The following is a 22,820-nucleotide window of genomic DNA, read 5'->3' as shown; positions in this document are numbered from 1 at the left end:
GAGTACAAAAATGGAATTTTCAAATTACTTACAGGACAAAACTAACATGGTTACATTTCATTACTATTACACTCTATGTTAACATAGACCTAAGGTTGAGGAGGACCGGGTTAGAGTGCTTCTGGAGGGGCTGGACATGTTCAAATCAGTAAGTCCAGATGCTCTCCACCCCAGGGTGTTGAGGGAGCTAGCAGGGGTTATTGCTGGGCCCTTGGCATGGCTTTACGAGCACTTGTGGTGCTCGGGCATGGTGCCAGATGATTGGAAGATAGCCAATGTGGTCCCCATCTTTAAAAAAGGGAGGAGGGAGGACCCAGGCAACTATAGGCCCGTCAGTCTTACCTCAATCCTAGGGAAACTCTTTGAGAAGATCATCAAAGAGCACATCTGTGATGGGCCGGCATCGGGGATGATGCTCAAGGGCAACCAGCACGGTTTCATTAGGGACAGGTCATGTCAGACCAACCTGACTGCCTTTTACGATCAGGTCACAAGAGCATTGGATGCAGGTGTCACCATGGATGTAGTCTTTCTGGACTTCAGCAAGGCCTTTGACACTGTCGACCACCCCATCCTCATTAAAAAACTAGGCGACTGTGGCATCGATGCCTACACAGTCAAATGGATTGCAAATTGACTGAAGGGTCGTACTCAGAGGGTGGTGGTGGACAGGTCATATTCGACCTGGGGGGAAGTGGGCAGCAGAGTCCCCCAGGGCTCGGTCCTTGGGCCCGCACTGTTCAATTTCTTTATCAGTGATTTGGACGACGGGGTGAAAAGCAACCTGTTCAAATTTGTTGATGATGCCAAAATTTGGGGTGAGGTGGACACACTAGTAGGGAGGGAAAGACTGCAGCAAGATCTGGATAGGTTGCAGGGGTGGGCTAACAAAAACAGGATGCGTTTCAATACTGACAAGTGCAGGGTGCTGCACTTGGGTAGTAGTAACCAGCAGCACACTTATAAGATGGGAAACTCCCTCCTTGAGAGCACGGAGGTAGAAAGGGATCTTGGAGTCATTATTGACTCCAAGATGAACATAGGCCGACAATGCGAGGTCACGGTCGGCAGGACCAACTGGACCTTATCGTGCATCCACAGGCGCATCTCAAGTAGAGCCAAGGAGGTGATCCTCCCCCTCTACGCGACACTGGTCAGGCCACAGCTGGAGTACTGTGTCCAGTTCTGGGCACCCCACTTCAAGAGGGATGTGGACAACATTGAGAGGGTCCAGAGGAGGGCCCACCCGCATGATCTGGGGACAGCAGGGCAGACCCTACAATGAGAGGCTACGGGACCTGAACCTGTTCAGCCTTCACAAGAGAAGGCTGAGGGGGGACCTGGTGACCTTCTATAAACTCACTAGGGGGGACCAGAAGGGTTTGGGGTGTGCAGGCCGGGAGCAGTCCGAGGTTCTCGGGGGCGTGTGGCGGGCTGTGGCCAGCAGCCCTGGCATGCGGGTCGGGGAATGCAGGCTGGAGGACTAGAATTAGGCACGGACGCTTAGCGGTTGATTAAAGATTATTTTACTTACACCGAAGATGGTCACGGTGCAGGCAGGAAAACTTGCTTGAGTTGCGGTTACAGACAGAAAAGAAGAGAAGTGGACAAGAGTTCCTTCCACGCGAACCTCTAGCCCAATCCGGTTGAAGGCTCTAAACACGCGAGCCCGTCATGTCAACCGAAGAAAACAACTCGGAGAAAGAGCTCTGGATACACTCACACGAAGTTTGCTAGGCTCTGTGGAACTTGCACGCAGGGAAGGGGTTCGTCGAGGGATCGTTCGGCGACGGGGAGAGGCCAGAGGTTGATCAGACCCCTATAGCCTTCTCAAGGTATACGCTGGGTCCGATAGTCTCTGCAGCGCTTAGAGATCTTCACGGGACGTGAAGTTCTCCTCCTCCCGATGGTTGTGGAGTCCTCCAACTTGGGCGGAAACCGCTCAAGCCTCTTATACGGCTAGCAAGCCAATCACTAGCCGCCACGTGGGAATAATTTAGAACTGGCCAATAGTGGGACACAAATTTGCATGCGGGTGGCGGGAACTCCTTTGCACCGTGCATTTCTCTTTGCAACTAAGAAATGAACCCTGCAAAGAAAGCTCCTCGTGGCGGGAAATAATTTAGCAGTGCCGAAGCGCGCACACACAAAATCACACACTTGGGTTGTGACATCCCCCCTTGCTGAAGGCACAGCTGAATTATGCTGCACGCTCGTCACTCGGGTGATCGAGAGCTCTTACCACGGGTCGTCAAACTGAATGGATAAACACAAAATTCGCTAACATAAGTTCATCCTCTAGGGATCGAATCAAATAACGAGCACAAATACATATACACATAATCAGATTCATAACAAAGAACTGCACGATCAGGGCTTCAGTGGGCGTCATGGCGAAGTCGCGCATCAGGCCCTCACTTCTTTTGATGATGTTATCCTTCTTGGGGCTTCTGTCCGCCACGCACTCTGAATTCCGGATCTGTAAACAAAACTCTCAAAAAATAAGTTAACGTATAACAAAATATTTACAAAGTTTCCATGGAACTACACTATCATTTCTAAAACATATAATACAGGTGTTTGCTACTTTAAACTACCCTCTCTTGCACACTCAACTAGATGAAATTGTCGAGGAGCTGTCGTCTAGTTCTTCTAGGTAATGGAAACCTAACTCATAGGCCAGTTGCCATTGGCCTGCGTCCCCTAAAATCTGAAGCTGCCGCTTATTGAGTCCAGAACGCTGTAGGAAAAATCCAAACATGTATCGCTCCTCTGGTGTTCTCTGTGGCAATGATGGAAGATCGGATTCGCGATGTCTTGCGCCTTGAGTCTCGGTCGGGTGTTGATGTTCCCGATCACTAGATAATCTTGGCTCCATCAGGATACGCAGTCATGACAACTGACGAAGGAGGTTACTCACGGGTTGGTTCACCATTGGGTTAAGCAGAATCCGGAGGACGACGATGTTCTTTTGCCCATAAACCTCAAGACAACTATCTATGCTGTGAATGGTTACTGGAACGGTTCCAGGATCTCGTAGATGACGGTGAGGCCATGGTCTTATTCGCTGGAGTGATGTCAGTCCCAGCGCGCATGCTCTGGGGTTCCAGGCATAGTACGAGACTCCGATGATCACTAGCATGAGTTGCTCTGCGCCGGTATGTTCTGGCCGTCTGTCATACCATGCGTGGGCTTTCTGACCGATCAGTCCTGCAACAAGCGCTGGCAGTGGAATAGGCCAGTGAAGGTTGAACGCCACCATGTCGATGTCAGTGACATGTCCTCTACTCCACGAAGCTTGTCTGACCAAGAAGCTTGCTTCCTGGTTTAGCAGGTCGGATCCAAGTTCCACGACCAAACGTCCCAACCACACAGCTAGAGTTTCTTCAGGTTGGATTCTTGATTCTCTGCACAAATCCTGTAGTTCAGTTCTGGTGCATAGTAGGCAGTAGCAACTCGGTTAGTTGTTGTTACATGCTGAACTACTGCTGCGGGAGTCATTGCTGTTATTACTTCAGGCAGGAGGGGTGGATGCACTCCTCCGCTCGATTCTCCCTTCCGTCGGCAGGAAGGCGTGGTCGCCGGAAGTGACTCTGCGTCGGTGGGCGGAGTCGCTGACCAAACTCTCGCGGGTTCCTCCGAAGCTCCACCCTTCTCTTCCAGTTCTTCCACACGGTCTCCCTCTTGCTCGGCGCCATCTTGTCGTGGCGTCTCAGGATTCTCTTTCGCAACCGCTTCTTTGACCGCTTGAATGGCCACACGCAGCTGGGCTTTTAAACTTAAATTCTTCTGCATTAAATCAGTTATTGTACGAAAAGTTGCAGTCAGTACTCCCCCCTTGTCGTATTGTGGGGCCACCCTCTCATCCGCGGCGCGTTCCTCCGTCTCCAGATCTTCGCGGAGCTCGGATGGAAGCTCGCAACCCCTTAATCTAGACGCCAGCATAAAGGGGGCGAACCGGTCTATCGGCACCGGTTCTTCACTCTCCCGAGCACATCTTAGGCAACGGGCACACTCCCAGGTGAGGGTTGGGTTTACTGCGCCCGCCAGGTTGACTCTGGTGAGGGACACAGTGTCGAGGGGCCTGAACAGGACCCGCTCATCACCTGTTATACACCCGAATGCTGCGGGGTGCAGATACACTTCCCTCTCTTTCGGGGCTCCGTCTTTGGAAGCTCCCTCTTCTCCCTTCAGCGAAAGATGTCCGCTGATAAACCTCTCACCCGTTCCGCCCGCCTGGTGGTAAGCGATATGCGCCTCCAGTTCCATAAAGCTTTCTACTTGGCATTTTTCACTGCGCCAAGGGCAGTTCTTAACTAATTCTAGCTCCAGCGTGCCTTCCTCTGATCCCATGCTCGTCGCCATGTGCAGGCCGGGAGCTGTCCGAGGTTCTCGGGAGCTCACGGCAGGCTGCGGCCAGCAGCCCTGGCATGCGGGTCGGGGAATGCAGGCCAGTGGACTAGAATTAGGCACGGACGCTTAGCGGTTGATTAAAGATTATTTTACTTACACCGAAGATGGTCGCGGTGCAGGCAGGAAAACTTGCTCGAGTTGCGGTTACAGACAGAAAAGAAGAGAAGCGGACAAGAGTTCCTTCCACGCGAGCCTCTAGCCCAATCCGGTTGAAGGCTCTAAACACGCGAGCCTGTCATGTCAACCGAAGAAAACAACTCGGAGAAAGAGCTCTGGATACACTCACACGAAGTTTGCTAGGCTCTGTGGAACTTGCACGCAGGGAAGGGGTTCGTCGAGGGATTGTTCGGCAATGGGGAGAGGCCAGAGGTTGATCAGACCCCTATAGCCTTCTCAAGGTATACGCTGGGTCCGATAGGCTCCGCAGCGCTTAGAGAGCTTCACGAGACGTGAAGTTCTCCTCCTCCTGATGGTTGTGGAGACCTCCAACTTGGGCGGAAACCGCTCAAGCCTCTTATACGGCTAGCAAGCCAATCACTAGCTGCCACGTGGGAATAATTTAGAACTGGCCAATAGTGGGACACAAATTTGCATTCAGGTGGTGGGAACTCCTTTGCACCGTGCATTTCTCTTTGCAACTAAGAAATGCACCCTGCAAAGAAAGCTCCTCGTGGTGGAAAATAATTTAGCAGTGCCGAAGCGCGCGCACACAAAATCACACCCTTAGGTTGTGACATGGGGGAGACCTTGTTTCCCCTAGTGCCCCCCGGGATAACAAGGAATAATGGCCACAAGTTGTTGGAGAGTAGGTTTAGATTAGACATCCGTAAGAACTACTTGACAGTTAGGGCAGCTAGGATCTGGAACCAACTTCGAAGGGAAGTGGTGCTGGCTTGTACCCTGGGGGTCTTTAAGAAGAGGCTTGATGCCTACTTCACTGGGGTCATTTGAGCCCAGTTTTCTTTCTGCCCAGGCAGGGGGTCGAACTTGAAGATCTGCAAGGTCCCTTCCAAACCTACTTCTATGATTCTATGAACATCAGCTACATTTGTTCAGTTCATGCTACACCTGGACCTCTCTCTCCTTCAAGCCTCTCACTAGGCCTCATTTTCTTCAGGCCTTGGACCCTCCTGGCTTTCATAATCTTGCCTAAGCCTGGTGCTTTTCTGTCAGGGTGTGCTCCCTTAGCCTCAGTCCCTACTGCCTTGTGGGTACCCCGTGGAGAGGAAAGGCTTCCTGGAGCCCCATGCTTGCCCTTGACTTGGGAGGCACAAGTGTGGCATTTCCTGGAAGCTGCCCTGCCACAAGTAGCCCTACCACACCATCCAACCCCAGTGGGGTGTAGTTTTAAGTCATTCCCCAGGACCAATTCAGGCCTTCCTGCCTTAATCTTTCTTTGCTCCTATGGGCTCCTGGGTGTTCTCTCTTGGCAAACCCATCTCCTGGCCAGTTGAGGTACCAGATAGCTCTCTGCAGCCCTGGCCTGCCCCTCACTGTGGGCATGCTTGCCCTTCTCTCCTCAGGTCCAGGTTCTAGCCTGGACTAGTCAGGATACCCTGGCATCAGTGCAGCAACAGCTCACCCTCTTATTCCACCAAGGTCCCTCTCTGGGTTCCACCATAAATTGCTGTCTCTTACTGGGCTTATCTAGAGCCCCAGAGAACTTATAGGAGGCAGCTGTCCACTCAACTGGGCTCACCTGAATAGAGGGCTACCTTCTATAAAAACAGCACCCTACCAGTTTTAAAGAGGGGTTTGCCTATCCTCTGTGTAGATCTGCAAGCTATAAGCCCCTTCTAGGCTAGGTCTTGCTCTCTCTAGGCCCAAAGCCTTCTCCCTGGGGCTTGGGACCTCACTGGGTCCCTAGGGACCTCCTTCATCCCTGTAGTTCCTATCCTAGACCTCCAGATGTACCTGGAAGCAGCAGATCTTAGGTCAGTGATGTTACCTCCGTGGCATCCCTGAAGTAACTGCTGGCTTTGCCTCTCAGGGCCTGCTCTTACACTGAGGCTCTGCAGCCCAGCTCCGATTAGGTAGCCTGCTGGCTGTTATGTGACCACCTGATTGGCTCTGCAGTCACCGGCAGGCTGCCTCACAGCCTGTGCAGGCCCTTAAAGTAGCAGGAACCAAGCCCTGCCACAGTATCTATGTCTGCTCTGAGTTGCTTCTGCCTCTCTAGCAGTAAGAGTCAAGAAAGAACCTTGGGCTGCATTGGCAGGATCTGTGTTTTGACCTGTTGTGGTCTTTCTGAGAATAATTCTGAGTTTTTTCTGTGCTCCAAAAAGTGAGTGAAAGGTAAAAGCCAGCAATTTCCAAAGGGTGTCTTGAGTCTAACAAAGGGTGCCTTGGGTCTAAAAAAGTTGAGATTCACTGGTTTAGAGGATTCATTTGGTACTGCTTTCTTGGCTGGGGAGAGATTTTTAGGGATGGATATCTCTCAGAGGGTGTTATCATGGAGTCAGAAAAATGCAGTGTTTTCAATTACAGCTTGCCTCCGAGAAAATGCACTCTCTGTCCGCTAAAGGAAAAGGCTCTGTATATTCTCCTGTTCTCTTGATATTGGAGCAAGGACTAGTCACAGTCTAGACCTCAGTTGATAATTTTCTGGCACTGAAACATGATTTTTCCTTCATAGCACCTGGCTCAAAACCATGGCTGGTCCAGATGGAGATCTGAGAACCCTCCACCCCTCCTTTTGGAATTTATTCCTAACTTTTTTTCCTTTCTATGAACTGAGTTTTTCCTATATAACAGTGAAAAATTAATAATGAAAAATATATTTAAAGTAAATAGTTTCAATCATAATAAAAGGAAATTATTTGGTTTTTTTTCTCTTCATTGATAAAAGTTGGCTTTAGCTCCTAATTTCTTTTTTTATAAGCATTTTAGGTCTACTGCCCAGTATTGTTTTTGTGTGAACAGAAAAAAGTGAGGTAACAATCAGCCAACTTTAATTTCCTCAGAAAATGTATCAGACCACTTTTGTCCAGTGAAAATAGTTTAAAAATCGATTTTGCTATAGGCCATAGCAAACATGTTAAGTGCAAAGAAGTCAAAACACAAGCCTTGTAAATGGAAAAGAGGTATATATGTAGGTCTTGTTTTGGAGTGAAAACATATTTTACAGTAAGAAGGCTGAATTAATTAAAATCATTAGTTCACAAAGGAAACAAACACTCAAGCTTGTTACCAGTAAAGGTTCTCAAAATTAGTTACTGTTTTTGTTTCCAGTCAAAATCATTACACTCTTTGCTTACACCCCCCTTTTATATTTCACAAGTTTTTGCATACCATTACCATATTTTGATTAGCATATTGGCAGCTGCTAAGGTAAATGAACAACTGCTTTAAAGGAAAAGAAAGAATTTCAAAGAATATATTTATACAAGTAGGAACCATGCTTTTGATTTTCTGCACCTCTTTCACACATCTAAGTATTTGCTTTCCTGTTATAGCATATTCAGAATTTCTTAAATTATTTTTAACTAGCAAATTGCCCATCATGAATGACGGGGGGAGGGGGGAGGAACAGAGCACTGCCACACAGCGCCCCGTGGTGCCGCTGCTCCACCTCCAGCTTGGTGCGTCCCCGCCCCCCCACCACGTCCCCCGTCGACGGGCAAAATCCCCCCCCCCGCCTCCTCTCTTCCCTCCCTCCCTCCCCGCCGCCTCCCCCTGTCTGCTGGCTATTGGCGGTGCCAGGTGGCAGTGGCAGCAGAGGGGGTGTGGGGCACAGCAGTGGCGGGAGGGTGTTACCGCCGGAAATGAGGGGTGGTTCCCCTTTCCTCTCCCCTCCCTTTCTCCTCTCTTCCCTGCCACCTCCCCCACCCTGCTGGCTGTTGTTGGGGGTGGGGGGGGGTGCAGCATCTCCATCACCCCATCTGTCCTTAATAGTCCAGACCCTTGCAGCCAATCGGCATGCATCCTCTCGGCGGCACATACACAGTTGGCCCAGAGCATTACAGACAGACAGACTAAGGCTTTTATTATATTACAATACTATGCTGTTGAACTCCCTTTTGGATGGAATAGCTTCTGCACTGTAAAATATTACTTATCTGTGATTCTTCTATTTGGCCCTTCTCCAAGGCCCCTCTTTTTTTATAAAATCCCAAGGTTTGTTCAGAGCTCTGTACTCTCTGGCAGAGAGAGAGGAAAGCTGATCACACATTAATTACACGAATAAGTTAAATGAAGCTGTTGGTCTCTCTCGCTCTTACTGTCCTTTATTTTATAATTTTTTTTTCATGTAGCTGGACTTTTTAATATCAGTCATCAGAGTTGGATGGTGAAGCACCTGGATCATTCCTGTAGTGGGAAAAGGACACCATCTATCTATGGTGTTCCTGGAACACCATGTTGGGAAAGACACAAAATTTCTTGGAGTAATGCCAGAATTCCTGGTTATGCATGCACTTGCATCAAGAGGCATTTTTAGGACATCAGTCCCATGAATTTGAGAAGGAACTGGTGTTGGCTAGTTATTTAATGATTAAAATAGCAATTTACTAGACATATATGCCCCTTGAAACAGAGAATAGTGTCTGCTTCTAGTTATCTAGAGTGGCTGGTATGCTGCCAAAAATAGCTGATAGAGTTGAGCCCTAAATGTAAATTTTACACATGTACCAAAATCACTATGCTTCATATTACATATCTGTAATGGGATGATATGTTCTTTTAAGAGGCAACATTCAGCCCTGTTGGGAAAGCCCAGCTGTGGGACATTTTGACAGTGTCCCTCCAAGACCTTAAAAGCTCCCAGAAGAATAAGCAGAAGAGGAGGAAGAAGGCTGTGAGCAAAACCTCTTTTTATAAGGAGGGGCCAGGCTTCTGTGGTGGGGCCAGAGCCAAGGAGTTCCTGGGACAGGGCAGAAGGGTTTGGTTCCCCTGCTTTGCCTGTGGCAGGTTAGGGTGTCAGGTCTGTGTTGTCAGGGTTGAGGATAGTCTTATGTAGAGTTTACAATACGGTTGTATGGGATTGTTGGATAGGACTGATTCTGCCTCAGGCTGGGGGTTGCACTAGATGACCTCTGGAAGTCCCTTCGAGCCCTGCTTCTCTATGACTGTGATTGTGAAAACAGCTTGCTACAAGTAGGTTGTTTGGTTGTTGGCTTACTTATTATTGCTTGTTGCTTCAAGATTGTGTTTTATTTGGGAGAACTGGCTGAGGAGCTCCTGAGGGAGCAAAACCTGCCTGCAGTAGGCAAATTGAGCTCAAGTAGCCTTGCTGATAGAGCTGACACATCCACCAGGTCCCCAAGAGCACACACATCCACCTGCTCCAATGTCCACCTGTGCTGTAAAGCATCACCATCTACACATGTGCTGCAATTAAGGTGCAGTAGACGAATTTACTCCAGATAGGATAGTCCTGTCAGACACAGGTACTATCCAACAGTGGAATAAATTACTGCGCTTAAACATACTTGTAGATGGTGGTGTTGGGATTAATTTTACTTCAGCACAAATTGCACTGGAGATTATTCAGTCACATTAATTGCATGTGTATATGTGCCCACAGAGCCTCAGAATTCCAAAATGTTTAGTGCTGTATGAACGCACTTTAGGGGGACTCCTGGGAAAGGGGAACATGATGGAACTTCCATTTCCTTCCATTCTTGGACTCTTTTTATTTACTTATGGTTTCATTTATTATTCATTCTCCTCTGAAATATTCCAAGAAAGAAAATAAAATATTTGACACAGAAAATTGTCTTCCCCCTCCATAGTGGTTTGGCTTTCAAATGGAAAAGATGAACTTTTGAATAAAAACTTATATAATTTATCAAACAAATGCTTGTTGAATAGTAGTTTAGAGTATTTAGAATTGATTGCCTAAGTCCACGTAGTAGAGTTGTTGTTACATATTTCCTCTGAATTGTATTTTGAACCACACGTTAACTGCTCTGTATGTTTATTACTTCACAGAATCTGTTTGTCCAACAAGAATTCCAGTGGCATCTCGAGATGAAAAAGGATTTGATATTCTCACAGGATTGGGTGTGAAGAAGAAGGTTAAAAAGAGAATTCAGATTCCATCTTCTAATGCAAAAGCTTATGAAATAACATCACGTATTGACTTAACGGAATTTACAAGGTGCTTAATTTTAGGAAGCTGTTAGGAAAAAAAAGGCGAGACACAATACTTTGTTTGAAATAAGGGCAATTTTGTTTCAGAATTCATCCATTTAGAATCTTTCCCTCCCCAGGAATGTGTTTCCAGAAGGCCTTCCTCCATCATATGTGTTTGTCTCCACTCAGAGGTTTAAGGTCGGGAAAACATGGGATTTATGGAGGATTCTAAGCCTGGATGGGAAGCCACAAATAGCAGTTACTGTAAATGGGGAAGATAAAACATTATCATTTACTACTACAAGCTTAATAAATGGCACTCAGGTTATTACTTTTACTGCACCTCGTGTTAAGGTAAATATTCGAATTCGTACTATATCCAGAAAAATGCAACTGATTGTTTTGGTTTTGAGATGTATTTTGTTTACTCTTGCCTGTGTGAGAAGTCAAGAACATATCAAAATAGCCAGGTGAACTCCTTAAAAGCTGTATGGGGCTTGATGATACCTAGATAGGCTGAGAATCCACAACTTCCAGTAATATATATGGGAGTTGTGCTCCTGTATATATTACTGGAATATGTATATTATATATACATGTGCTACCCATTTAGACATGGCTAATTGCAGATTCTCACAAAGATGACACATAATATGGACGTTTGGAATACACTTCAACTTTCTACAGATTAACAATAGTTGAAAAATGTATTCTCTATTATAGTGCTAGATTTCCATGTTATTACATGTCCCTTAAATTTAAAAAAATCCAGTTTTAGAGATGGACTTCGATACTGTAGAAGTTGTTAGAATCTCTGTTTATCCAGTGTCCCAGATGCAATTTTATTTAAAAAAAATACTGTAAGTTACTTTTAGCATAGTTTTATTCATATGTAAGCCTCTTGCCATCAGAAAAATATTTAGTTATATATTCGATTTTTATCGTGCCCCTTCCCAACAGAGGCTCAAGATGTCTTACGTAAGAGACTAGGATGATTTGCAAAACAGAAGAATGAACAAAAGAACAAAACAAATTAAAAGGCAGTGTTATATTTCATATTGTATAGGAGCCTGTGAGTTTTATCATGTCATGTACAATGATTTATTCTTCTAAGCATTAAGCTATAGTGTTCCTAAAATATTGGGTAACTATATAAATTCTTTTACTTAATGAGAGAATTGATGGTTTATGTCATGTTTTCAACTTATTGTTGCAATGGATAAACACTAACTAGTGGTAAAAATCTATAAAAACATGGGACTGAATCATCCCCTCCAAGAATTATTTCAGGTAGAGGACTGGTAGTGAACTTGCAGATCCATGAGAGACAATGGAAGTGAGATCTTATCATTTCTGTATTTATCTCACAACTGTGCCTTTTGGCTAATTCTTTGCTGGTGACCAGGTTATACTTTTCAGGAAAGGTGTATTTGAAGAGTTTTATATTACAGACAGACAATGATGACAGCTCCATACATTTTGTTGTAACTGGTGGCCTGTGTGCTGGGGCTGCATGTGGCTTGTGAGGTGCTAAGTTGTGTCTCCTTGGCTTCAGATGGGCCACAGGTCGTTACCCCCCTCCCCTCCCCCCCCCAACTAGTGGCACAGCATAGCATGGAGCACTCGGGGTGACTTCAGGGCTACACAAACCAGAGTGAAGGACGGGTGCCCACAGATGGGCATGCTGCAGTGGTGGGTTGCATAGTGCACCTATAGGGGAGAGGGAATGCCTGGCTGCATGGGACTGCTGCAGCTGTGAGGGTGGTTGCCCACATGGGCATGTGCTGCAGCAGGGGGAAGGTGTGGGCTCGTGGTGCAATGTGGGGGGATCATCCCAGTACAGTCTGTGGGGTGCACCTACTGTTGTGGCATGCAGTGCATGTGGCCCCCAGCTGCTGAGAAGTTGGACAGTCCTGCTCTAGTGAATCGGCCCTGTGGGATTGTGCATGGGAATCGTAGCCTTGAGCTTTGCTGTCCCCCATGAAATCCAACTTCCCTTTAGGTGTGACCCACCTTTTCTTGATCACAGTTACTCGTGTCCATGATCTTCCTGTGGACAAGCATCCAAGGAATTGTGGGAAGAGAAAGACAATGCATACTGATAGTCTTTTCCATTTGGTCTTTATATATACTGTTAAGATCCATTGGGTTTGCATCCCCTCATTTGGCTGGGTCATAGTGGAGGGGAATGACTTTGCCGATAACATGGTAGTTATAACGTAGGGATAACTTGGACAAAATGAGATGAAACAGTCCAAAATGATGAATGTTCTTATTTTAATGGGGTTTTGTCTACTATAAACTAGAATTGTTCATTTTTTAAGTTTAGGAATAGAAGAAAATTCAATATAATCTTTTTCCTTTAGTTGAAAGTGTCCCAAGATGTTATCATCATATTACTGGGAGAATAAGTGGTTGCTGTTAAATATTTGTTTAAATGTAAAAGTTGTAACTTTCTGGAAAAGAAATGGAAACATAATAGTCATGAAGGCCCCTCCTCCATCCAAAAGGAAGTCTTTAAACATGCTTTTTTCTGAGAAGCCACAGAGAGTAGCCCAAGGGATTAGTTGTAAGAATAGAGTGGACAGTGTTATAAACTTTCTTTCTGACATCTCTCATTTTATCATTGACCATGAAATGATTGCTTGGGGTGATTGACTAACGCTAGGTATATGCCATCAGCCCATTATGTAATATCAACAGCTCTTAACAGAATTGTAGTGCTTAACTAGTCTTTTCAGATTATACTTGTTACCAGGGTTTTTAGAGATTTTTTTTTTCCACAAGTAAAGGTGTAATATTTCCCAAAGTACCCAAGTTGCATCTTTCCCCTGAGATTTAGAGTCCAAAGCGAAAGTGGGACTTGGGCAAATTTGTTGTTTCCTATAACTGGTTTAGCATAAGGTTAGATGTAAAACAGAGGTTCATGTGCTCAATATATAGTGCCTTTGTGATATTTTAATATTTTTTATACACTTGTGGTTCTGTACATTTTGCTGTGACAGACCTGGGATACAGTTTACCATGACAAACAATCAGCTTCATTTACTATGAAAAGTTAGAATCAAATGCTGTATTTCTTTAAATTTAGGAAATCCTATTTTTAAGCTTCTCTTTTTATTTTCTCTCTTTTCTTAGACATTGTTTGATGAAGGCTGGCATCAGATTCGTCTCCTGGTAACAGAAGAGTATGTAACTTTGTACATGGATGATCAAGAAATTGAAATGAAGCCATTACATCCTGTTTTGGGTATATATATCAGCGGATTAACCCAAATAGGAAAGTACACTGGGAAAGAGGAAACTGTGCAAGTAAGTATAAAATACTGTATGACGCCAACTTGTTTATAACCTTTTCGATTATTTCCACAGGAATATTCCACAAGAATATTTATTAATATTTAAATTAATATTTTTCCTGAGACTTTCTACTGGAGCCTTCTTTTTCCATGGACTTGTACACTCTCCATACTATTATAAACTCTTTCTGGCTTTAAATTTAGCATAAAAATAGCCTGGCAATTACTGGGTAGAGAAAATTATTTGTAGAAAAATAGGAAAATATATATTTAAGAGCCCAGATATTGTCAGGGAGAATAAGGATGGGGTACTGCCTGATTGTGAGTAGATAACATTTCAAGTTAATGTTTCTATTAGTACTAATTCTGAATAGAGTTTGCTTGGCCATAGCATTTTGTGTGGTGATCTTGTGGACAGCTTAAAACACATGTCCATTCTTGCCATAAGGGCACCCCAGAAGTCCATAAGGGTGTTTAAAAAGAGTATTTTGTTCAAGTTATATTTTTGTAGTAGTGTGTATTTAAAACTAATGTGTGGGAGGGTGAAAAACATTTTTGATGCCTCAAAAAAATCAAACCCCACACAAGTGATATAAGCAAGCCCCTCCCCCAACTTCTAACTTCAGTAATTAATTATTTTAAATCTGAGCTCTGCCTCTGAGGGCCTTGATGCATGTTGCACTTTGAGCTGCTCAAATGTTGATCAGTGTTAGTGCTAGCTTAAGTTTGGAGCAGTCACACCTTAAGGCTAAAGACCTTATCTGACTGTCCCCCAGTTGTATCAGGACTTTAAATACCATTTTCAAGGTTTCCTTTTTGGGAATTGGCTTATTGGCGCATGTGTGTGTGCCTGTATGTACATGTATGCACAACCCCCCCACCGCCCCCCAAATCCTAGGACTGTCCCTGTCTCCATTCTGTGGGAGGGGTCCCCAAGGCCACCATAGATAGAGGGCACACCACAAGCCTGTCTTATCCACCACACTGTGGGGGCTCAGCATCTCACCTTCAGGCTGCTGACATCTGACACATAAGTGAGAGCCTTCAGAGTGAAGCCTGTGTCCTGGCCTGTCATTTTTTGACTCTGATGACAGCCCTAGGATTGGTAATATATAGAATGTCTTGACTGTGTATTGTTTCTTTTCTGTTACAACTGTATCAATAAATTTGCCTATTATTGAATGGAAAGATTTTGGTTGGTCTGAGGGTTGGGTTGGATCCCCCCTGGAACAAGGCATCTGGGTCCTAAATCCAAAGCCAACACTGCACGTTTGTGACTTGCCACTAGAGGGCTGGCAAACTGGGGCCTGACTTGGAGCTACAATTGTCAGTTGCCACTACAGGACTTGTGAGCCAAGACAGGCTCCTATCCCTGCTCTACTTGGAGGTGTGTGAGATGGGGTGCGTGGGAACATGAAGCTGGGAGGTGGAGAGTTAACAGGATGGGGGTGGGTAATGAAGTGGGATGTGGAAAGGAAATGGTGGTGGGGAAGGGTGGTGAAATGAAGAAAGTCAGACACTGAAGGATAAGATAAAAAGGAAAAGAATTTAAAAAATAAAGATGAAGTAAATTCAAGACGGTCACATATTTTAATAAATTGGGATTTGGGACTAGGGTGTGTGGGGTTCTGGGAGCGGTGAGGGAAGGCACTGTTCCTACTTTCTTCCCCCTTGCCCACAGTAGACCATAATCCTGGACCTGTCTGTGCCCAGTGACCTGGTTAGCTGGCATGTGCTCTGCAGGCTGTTTGTATGTGGTTGCAACCCTGGGGATGGGAAGGTGACACCTTGGGGCAGGAGGGGGAGTTGGCTGGGTGTCAGAACTGCCTCCTGTAGAGTTCAAGGGCTTGAAAGTTTGTCCACACAGAACAGGAGGATGGGGAAGGGGACACTATCCTGTAATGCTGGAGAACTGCAAGTTGGGCAGCTCATCTATGTGGAGTGGCCACTCATTTAATGGAACACAAGTTGCATAACATGCATGTGACGACTGTTGGTGTAGTAGGACTCACTGCCACTATCCTGAGCTCATTTCCCTACAGGCAGTGACAGGGTGGACATCGACTTTGGATCACCTGGTCTGCCAGGAAGTTGTTCTTATGTTTCTCACCTGTCATGACTTTGATATATTGCTAGGAGGCAAATGCCCAAGGTGATCCTACCAGGTCTCAATCCCTGTTTTTTTCTGTGGCGCTCCAACCTCCCTTTACCCCACCCTAGCCTCTCCAGATGGTATTCATAGTTCTCTGCAGCCAGATCTTAATGCTGCCTATTGGTCTACTGTTCCGCTGTCAGCCACCAGGGTGAATGTCAGCATTAGTTAGGCACACACCTTTTTAGGGGCTGGCCTTGGCCTGTACTCAAATATCCAAAAGAAAGTCAAACCCGACTGCTCTTAGTCTCTTTGTCAGACTCAGTCCATATGTCCCCATCACCTGGGGTCAGGCTCTCATGTCCAAATAATAACAGAGAAAAAACCCAGTCACTGCTCAGCACAGGCCTGCCCCAGCTTACTCGTGAACATTCAGAGTCTGGGTGGGATCTCTCCCAGGTGCAGCGAGGCTCTAACCTGAAAACAGCAATTCCTTCTGGCCTCCCTCCTGTATCCTCAGCTGTCACTCCTCACCAGGGATTATCAGAAGCCTTGTGTGGACAGTCCTGCACCTGCTGCCTCCTCTGGGGCACACCTGCAGCGTTTCTCTGGCAGGTTTGCAACACTTGCCTGCCGGGACACTCAGCCGCTCCTCTCTCTGCAGCTCGCAGGGAATCGACCCCGCTCTGCCCCTCTCTGGGACTGAAAATACCTCTCAGCAGCCTCCCTTCTCCAATCGGGAGTGCAATGCTGTCCCAGAAGTGTGGTGATTTGCTTCTCTTCCCTTCTGGTCTCCAGCTGTAGCCCCGCCAGCCATCCATGCTGTCAGCGTTGCCTGCTTTCACTTTTCTCTGTCTGTCGCTGCCGGCTGCTTTTCCTCTCCTGACCTCCCCTGCCCAGCACGTAAGGCACCTCGGGGCTTTTGTTTACTTTTTCTCATTCCTTCAGAGCGCATCGGAGAGAAACCTGCCCTCGAGTGGTATAACTTTAAGCCACCTACGGTTTGGTTAAAATTTAGTTTCAAGTGTTAATGTGGGGACAATCCTGGGTTTAAGCGCTCCAGGAACTGCCTAAAATTAACATGGAAGAAAGCCGTGGGAGTGTATCCAATATTGGCGACAAGCTCTTTGCCTTCTCCTTACCTTCTACTACTGCCTGAAGGCATCCTGAGGGGGAAGTCTGAATCTTTTTTTCTCACAGTTAAGAAATGTCATGTGAAAATACACAACAACACTTGTTATATCCTTACTTATGCAAAAGGAAAGTAGTTGCCACTGAAACAGCTGAGATACTGAATTGCTAAAATCTTCTTCCAATTTTAGAAAACCTTTTTGTAAAAGAGGGTGCTGCTTCTGGTAAAGTGTGTTTGTTGTTTTTTTTCCCCTACGCCTGTCAGCACCCATAATGTATGCTGCTCTGATCCTACTTTAAAGATAGCAAATGTTGTAGTCTAGTCTGCACGTAAGGCACTAGTCACCTTTTGCATTCCCTGTGAAATGTTACAGAAAAGTAGTACTGCGTGGGATTTATAAAATAATTGAAGCAATCAGCATTCCAAATGATTATGAAATAAATTAGTAGCACATTTTAATGTCCAATGATTGCTTTATAACAATGTGGTAACTGGCATTAGTAATTAGACTGAGAAGGTCAGAGGCAGTTCTGAAAAATATGGAGTTATTTACAATAGAACAATTTTATTTTGATTACTTTGAAATGTACATTTCCCTTTTTTCTCCGTACTCTTGATTAAAATCTTCAGTGCTGATTAAATCTAATGCTGATTTAAATCTTCAGTAGTGCTTTATTAAAATATATACTGTATTTTTCATCTTCTCAGTTGTTCATATCCAGGATTCCTCTGGAATTTTGACTACTGAGTTCTTCCTAAGTACTCTGCATTTGGCTTATTTATGGTAATTCTACAATTAGAATATGCATTTTATAACATATTAAGAAAATCCGGTTGATGGTATGATTTGTGTGACTGAGAGTGGCTGTCACCAAATAAAGTCAATCAGCTGTGCCAGGATGTGTTCTGGCTCAGCTGATCTGCTTTGAATGAAAGGGATACTGTCCACTGTCCCACAGGATTGGGCCTCTGCTGCTCCCACGGCTTCAGGGGCCTGATCTTGCAGGGCAACACTCAGAAGGTGTGCCTGTGCAAGCAAGGAAAGCCCGGGTGTTCCTGGTGGAAAAGGTGTGCCTGGTGATTCTGACTTGACGCATGCCACTGCAAATGGGGGAAAACCAGTCAGGCACTTATAGGGCTTCAATGTCTTGATCCTGTGCTCCCCAGGAATTCTCTCTGCGGGGGAATTCTGAATAAAGAAATAATTTGTACCATGCAGAACTGAGCCCAGGGCAGCTGGGGAGCTTGAGTAGCTTTGGGCTGCCCATACTTTTCTGCCACAAACAAATATCTGCTGCAAAATAGTGGCACAAATGAATACTATCTTTTGTTGCAGCCAGAATTTTTGGTATTTGTGGTGTGATAAAGGGCTTGAAAGTCTGTTTGCTTTTACTTTGTGCTGCTGTAAAAGATTTTTACGGCGGCACAAAGGAGAGGGGGCTCTTTGCAGCCTGTGTTACTCTGTTCCCAGTGAGGTTTTATGCTGCAAAATGTTTCTGTGTAAGTGAATGGCTTATGTTGCAAATGTCTAGTATAATGTCAGGCATTTATTTCACAGAAATCAGGGATGCAAGAGATTTAATAGGTCATTTCATGTGCTCTTTTTGCCAATACAGAATTATTCCATATACAACATTTTTATACCCTTGTGCAATCCTAATTTTTTTCAATAGCTTCAATAACAGGTCCTTCATAATTTCCTAGGAAGGGAGTTCCTTCGTTTAATAGATCTCACCGCCAGGAAATTTTGCCTAAAATTAAGAAAAGTAGAATTTAAGAATGTAGTATTTTGTAAGACTTAGCTCTCAAGATAGTTAAACTAGACTGGTAGAAACAATGAAAGTGCAAATCAGGGAAAAAAGTTTCTTCATTTCTAGGGAAATGCCCCTTTATTACTTGAAATGAACCCCTCCCCCCCTCCAGTATCTGTGATTCAGTCTCTCAACATCATGGCATATCCTAATATGCAGTAACCATCCTGATATGCTAAATGGGTACTTTGTGTCAGTCTTGCAAAAGTCCCATGGGACGCCCCTGCCCATTACGGGACAGGGACGCCTAAGTGAGGGTGGTTTCTTGCCCTCCATCAATGCTGACCTTGTGAAGGAACATCTTGAGAGGCTGGAAACCTTCAAGTCAGCTGGCCCTGACAGTTTACACCCCAGGGTACTCAAGGAGCTGGCTAGCATCATAGCTCAGCCCCTGGCATGGATCTTTGAGAGCTCCTGGTGCTCTGTTGAAGTGTCCAATGATTCAAAGAAGGCTAATGTGGTGCCTGCCATCAAGAAAGGGAGGAAAGTGGATCTAGCAAACTACAGACCCATCAGCCTGACCTCTAACCTGGGGAAAGTCTTAGAAAAAATCATCAAGGAGGCCCTTCTAACAGACTGACTGATGGCAACTCCCTGAGGGATAGCCAGCCTTCGATCTGTTATCCCATGATCACCTTTTGGCAAAACTGGCCAACTGCGACCTTGGGTCCACCATGATCCGCTGGCTGGGGAATTGGCTCGGTGGTTGATGGAAGTCAATCATCATGGTGCCCTGTGACCAGTGGGGTCCCTCAAGGCCTTGGACCTATTTTGTTCAACATCTTCATTAATGATGTGGACATTGGAGTCAGAAGCGGACTGGCCAAGTTCACTGATGATACGAAACTTTGAGGTAAAGCATCCACACCTGAGGACAGGGGTGTAATCCAGGCTGACCTTGGCAGGCTCAGGAAATGGGTGGACGAGAACCTGATGGTGTTTAACACTGAAAAATGCAAGGTTCTCCACCTTGGGAGGAAAAACCTGCAACAAGTCTATAGGCTCGGCAGTGCTACACTGCCTTGCATCCATAGATGTTTCTCAAGCAAATCCCAGGACGTCATTCTCCCATTATACTTGGCCTTGGTGAGGCTGCAGCTGGAGTACTGCGTCCAGTTTTGGGCTCCACAATTCAAAAAGGATGTAGAGAAGCTTGAGAGAGTCCAGAGAAGAGCCACGCGGACAATCAGAGGTCAGGAAAACAGACCTTATGATGAGAGGCTGAGAGCCATGGGACTTTTCAGCTTGGAAAAGCGCAGGCTCAGGGGCGACCTGATGGCCACCTATAAATTTATAAGGGGTGTTCACCAGAACCTGGGGGAACGTTTGTTCACCAGAGCGCCCCAAGGGATTACAAGGTTGAATGGTTATAAACTCCTGCAAGACTGTTTCAGGCTGGACATAAGGAAGAACTTCTTTACTGTCTGAGCCCCCAAGATCTGGAATGGCCTGCTGCCAGAGGTGGTTCAAGCACCTACTTTGAACACCTTTAAGAGAAACCTGGATGTTTTTCTTGCTGGGATCCTATGACCCCAGCTGACTTCCTGCTCCTGGGGCAGGGGGCTGGACTCGATCTTCTGATGTCCCTTCCAGCCCTAATGTCTATGAAATCTATTAAATCAATTCATGTTTGGAATAATAAAATTCTGAAAACTGATTATGGCTGAGTATTTTAGAGCCAGATCCAAATTGTTCAGTTAGCATCTAAATTAGTGTTATGGGATAGATGGATCTAACCTTTGGAAGTTATACAATTCAGGGTGATATAAGCTGTTATGAAGTACTTGTTAATAGCTGCATAATTCTGCATTAATATAAGTGTAGCAAAACCCCTGCAACTTTAACTCTGTATCATTAAGGCAGAATTTAAACATAAGTCAGTATAAGTGATCAGAAACCGGTTCAAATCTGTAACACAACAGAAGTTCAGTGCACATAAGTTGCTTTCAAAATGGCTGATACAGGTTTAAGATAAACCTGGATGATATAGTATCGGATTTAGCTGATTTAAGTTAAATCGGTTTATTGAACTTCTGTCCCAGATCCCATCCAGGTTCAAGTTAATTCACAATCCCCCAGAATTCCAGAATGCTTTGCACCTCTCCTGCAAATTCCCTTCCCAGGGTGGGTGGATTTGCTTTGGCCCAAGCTGTTTGCTGTCCAGCTGAGCAAGGAGGCATGCTTTAATACTCCCAGTTTCTCACCTGAGCCACTGCAGACATATGGCTGCATTTCTGTAATCTACACAGTTTAGACCAGGGGTAGGCAATGTTTTTTGGCCTGAGTGCCGAAAAACACCACAATGCCTACCTCGGAAGGTGCTGGAGTACTGGCATGACAGAAAAACAAAATAAGAGCAAGGGGTACATGGCAGGATGTCCTGCTTGTGCCCCTGCTCCCCCAGCCCTGCTGCCCCTGCCTCACAGCCTGGGATAGCCTGGGCTGCTCCCAGCAGTGCTTGCAGCATCCCAGTTGCCTGCTGGGAGCAGCCTGGGGTCCTGCCTGGCACCAGCTCCCCAGAGCCAGGAGGCTCCAAACAGCTGCACCGGGCTCTGGCATCAGCTCTGCACCAGTGTGTGCAGGTGCTCCTTGGAGCGGGCGGTAGGGGAGGGGCCTGAGGCAGCACAGCCCTTGTCTCTCCCCCGCTTCTGGCATGGAGGTGATGAGCCCAGTGCAGCTGTTTGTAGCCAGTTCAGGCTCTGGGCAGCTGCAGTAAGCAGCGGGCAGGCTGCAAACAGCTGCACTGGGCTGAACAGCTCTGTCATCAGTTCCGTGCTGGTGGTGACTGCACGGGCACCTCGGGGTGGACAGCGGGGCAGCTCAGGCTGCCCTGAGGTGCACTTGCAGTCACCACCAGCATAGAGCTGATGACGGAGCTGTTCAGCCCAGTGCAGCTGTTTGCAGCCTGCCCGCTGCTTGCTGCAGCTGCCCAGGGCCCGAACTGGCTACAAACAGCTGCGCCGGGGTCATCACCTCCGTGCCAGAAGTGGGGGAGAGACGAGGGCTGTGCTGCCTCAGGCCCTTCCCCCACAGCCTGCGAGGCGCGCCTGCATGTGCCGGTGCGGAGCTGATGCCAGAGCCCAGCACAGCTGTTTGGAGCCTCCTGGCTCTGGGCAGCTGCTGCCAGCCGGGATCTTGGGCTGCTCCCAGCAGGCAGCTGGGACATTGAAAGCCCTGCTGGGAGTAGCCCGGGCACCATGGCTGGCAGCAGCTACCTGGAGCCGGGGCTGGCTGCGGCATGCCAAGCAAAATGTCCTCATGTACTGTGCTCGGCACGTGTGCCAGGGGTTGCGGACCCCTGGTTTAGACTAACCTGAGAAGAGTGTATTGATTCAGCCTCGGGCTTTTGGACAGTTTACTTTGCCTCAGGGTCAATGCTACGGCAATGTGGAGGACTTGTACATGCATTACTTTGTAACAATATAACAATTACACTCTAACACCTAATGCATGTTCCTAAGTTCCCGCTTACCCAGTAAAGTGGGTAAGTAGTCAATTTGTAGACTTGTAAGTGGAATTTAAGGGCTTATGTTACCAAAACTGATCTAGACTGGATCCTTTCCAGCAGATGCAAGACTTCATACAAACCTACATTCATGAAGTGTTTACACTTCACATTGTCTGTACAGGTCTGTAGGCACCTATATTTAGGCTTCTGAGTATGTTCAGAAGTGATCCAATTTCAGCAGCTAGGTGCCTAACTCTGTCCTAAGCTCCATTGTGATCCAGATCAGAGCTGAGGCATTGAAAACCGGGTAAGTCCAGGAGTCTTTTTGTATCTACAGTGAACAGCCAACTCCAACCATTATTCTGATCAAAATTTGAGATAAGCTTTCACAGTACATTAGTCATGAATGGGATTGGCATTCTACAGAGGCAGAAGTACCACGACTGGGCGGTACATATTGAGGGCTATAGATTGTACAGAAAGGACAGGTCGGGGAAGAAAGGGGTGGGGGTTGCACTCTATGTCAGTGAGCAATATACATCAACCCTCA

General features: G+C 46.2%; 1 protein-coding gene across 1 annotated transcript in view; it reads left to right on the top strand.

Moving 5' to 3' along the window:
• Window positions 1-22,820, top strand: part of COL21A1 (collagen type XXI alpha 1 chain) — a 236,612-nt gene that overhangs the window by 63,221 nt on the left and 150,571 nt on the right. Inside the window, exons 4-6 of the mRNA XM_019496944.2 lie at window positions 10,345-10,513; window positions 10,626-10,842; window positions 13,627-13,800. Of these exons, the coding sequence (XP_019352489.1) occupies window positions 10,345-10,513; window positions 10,626-10,842; window positions 13,627-13,800 (560 nt within the window). The remainder of the gene's footprint in view (window positions 1-10,344; window positions 10,514-10,625; window positions 10,843-13,626; window positions 13,801-22,820) is intronic.

This window comes from Alligator mississippiensis, chromosome 1 (assembly GCF_030867095.1).
Source record: "Alligator mississippiensis isolate rAllMis1 chromosome 1, rAllMis1, whole genome shotgun sequence".
Taxonomy (NCBI): domain Eukaryota; kingdom Metazoa; phylum Chordata; order Crocodylia; family Alligatoridae; genus Alligator; species Alligator mississippiensis.
The sequence above is the reverse complement of the archived record's forward strand: the minus strand, read 5'-3'. Positions and strand labels throughout refer to the sequence as shown.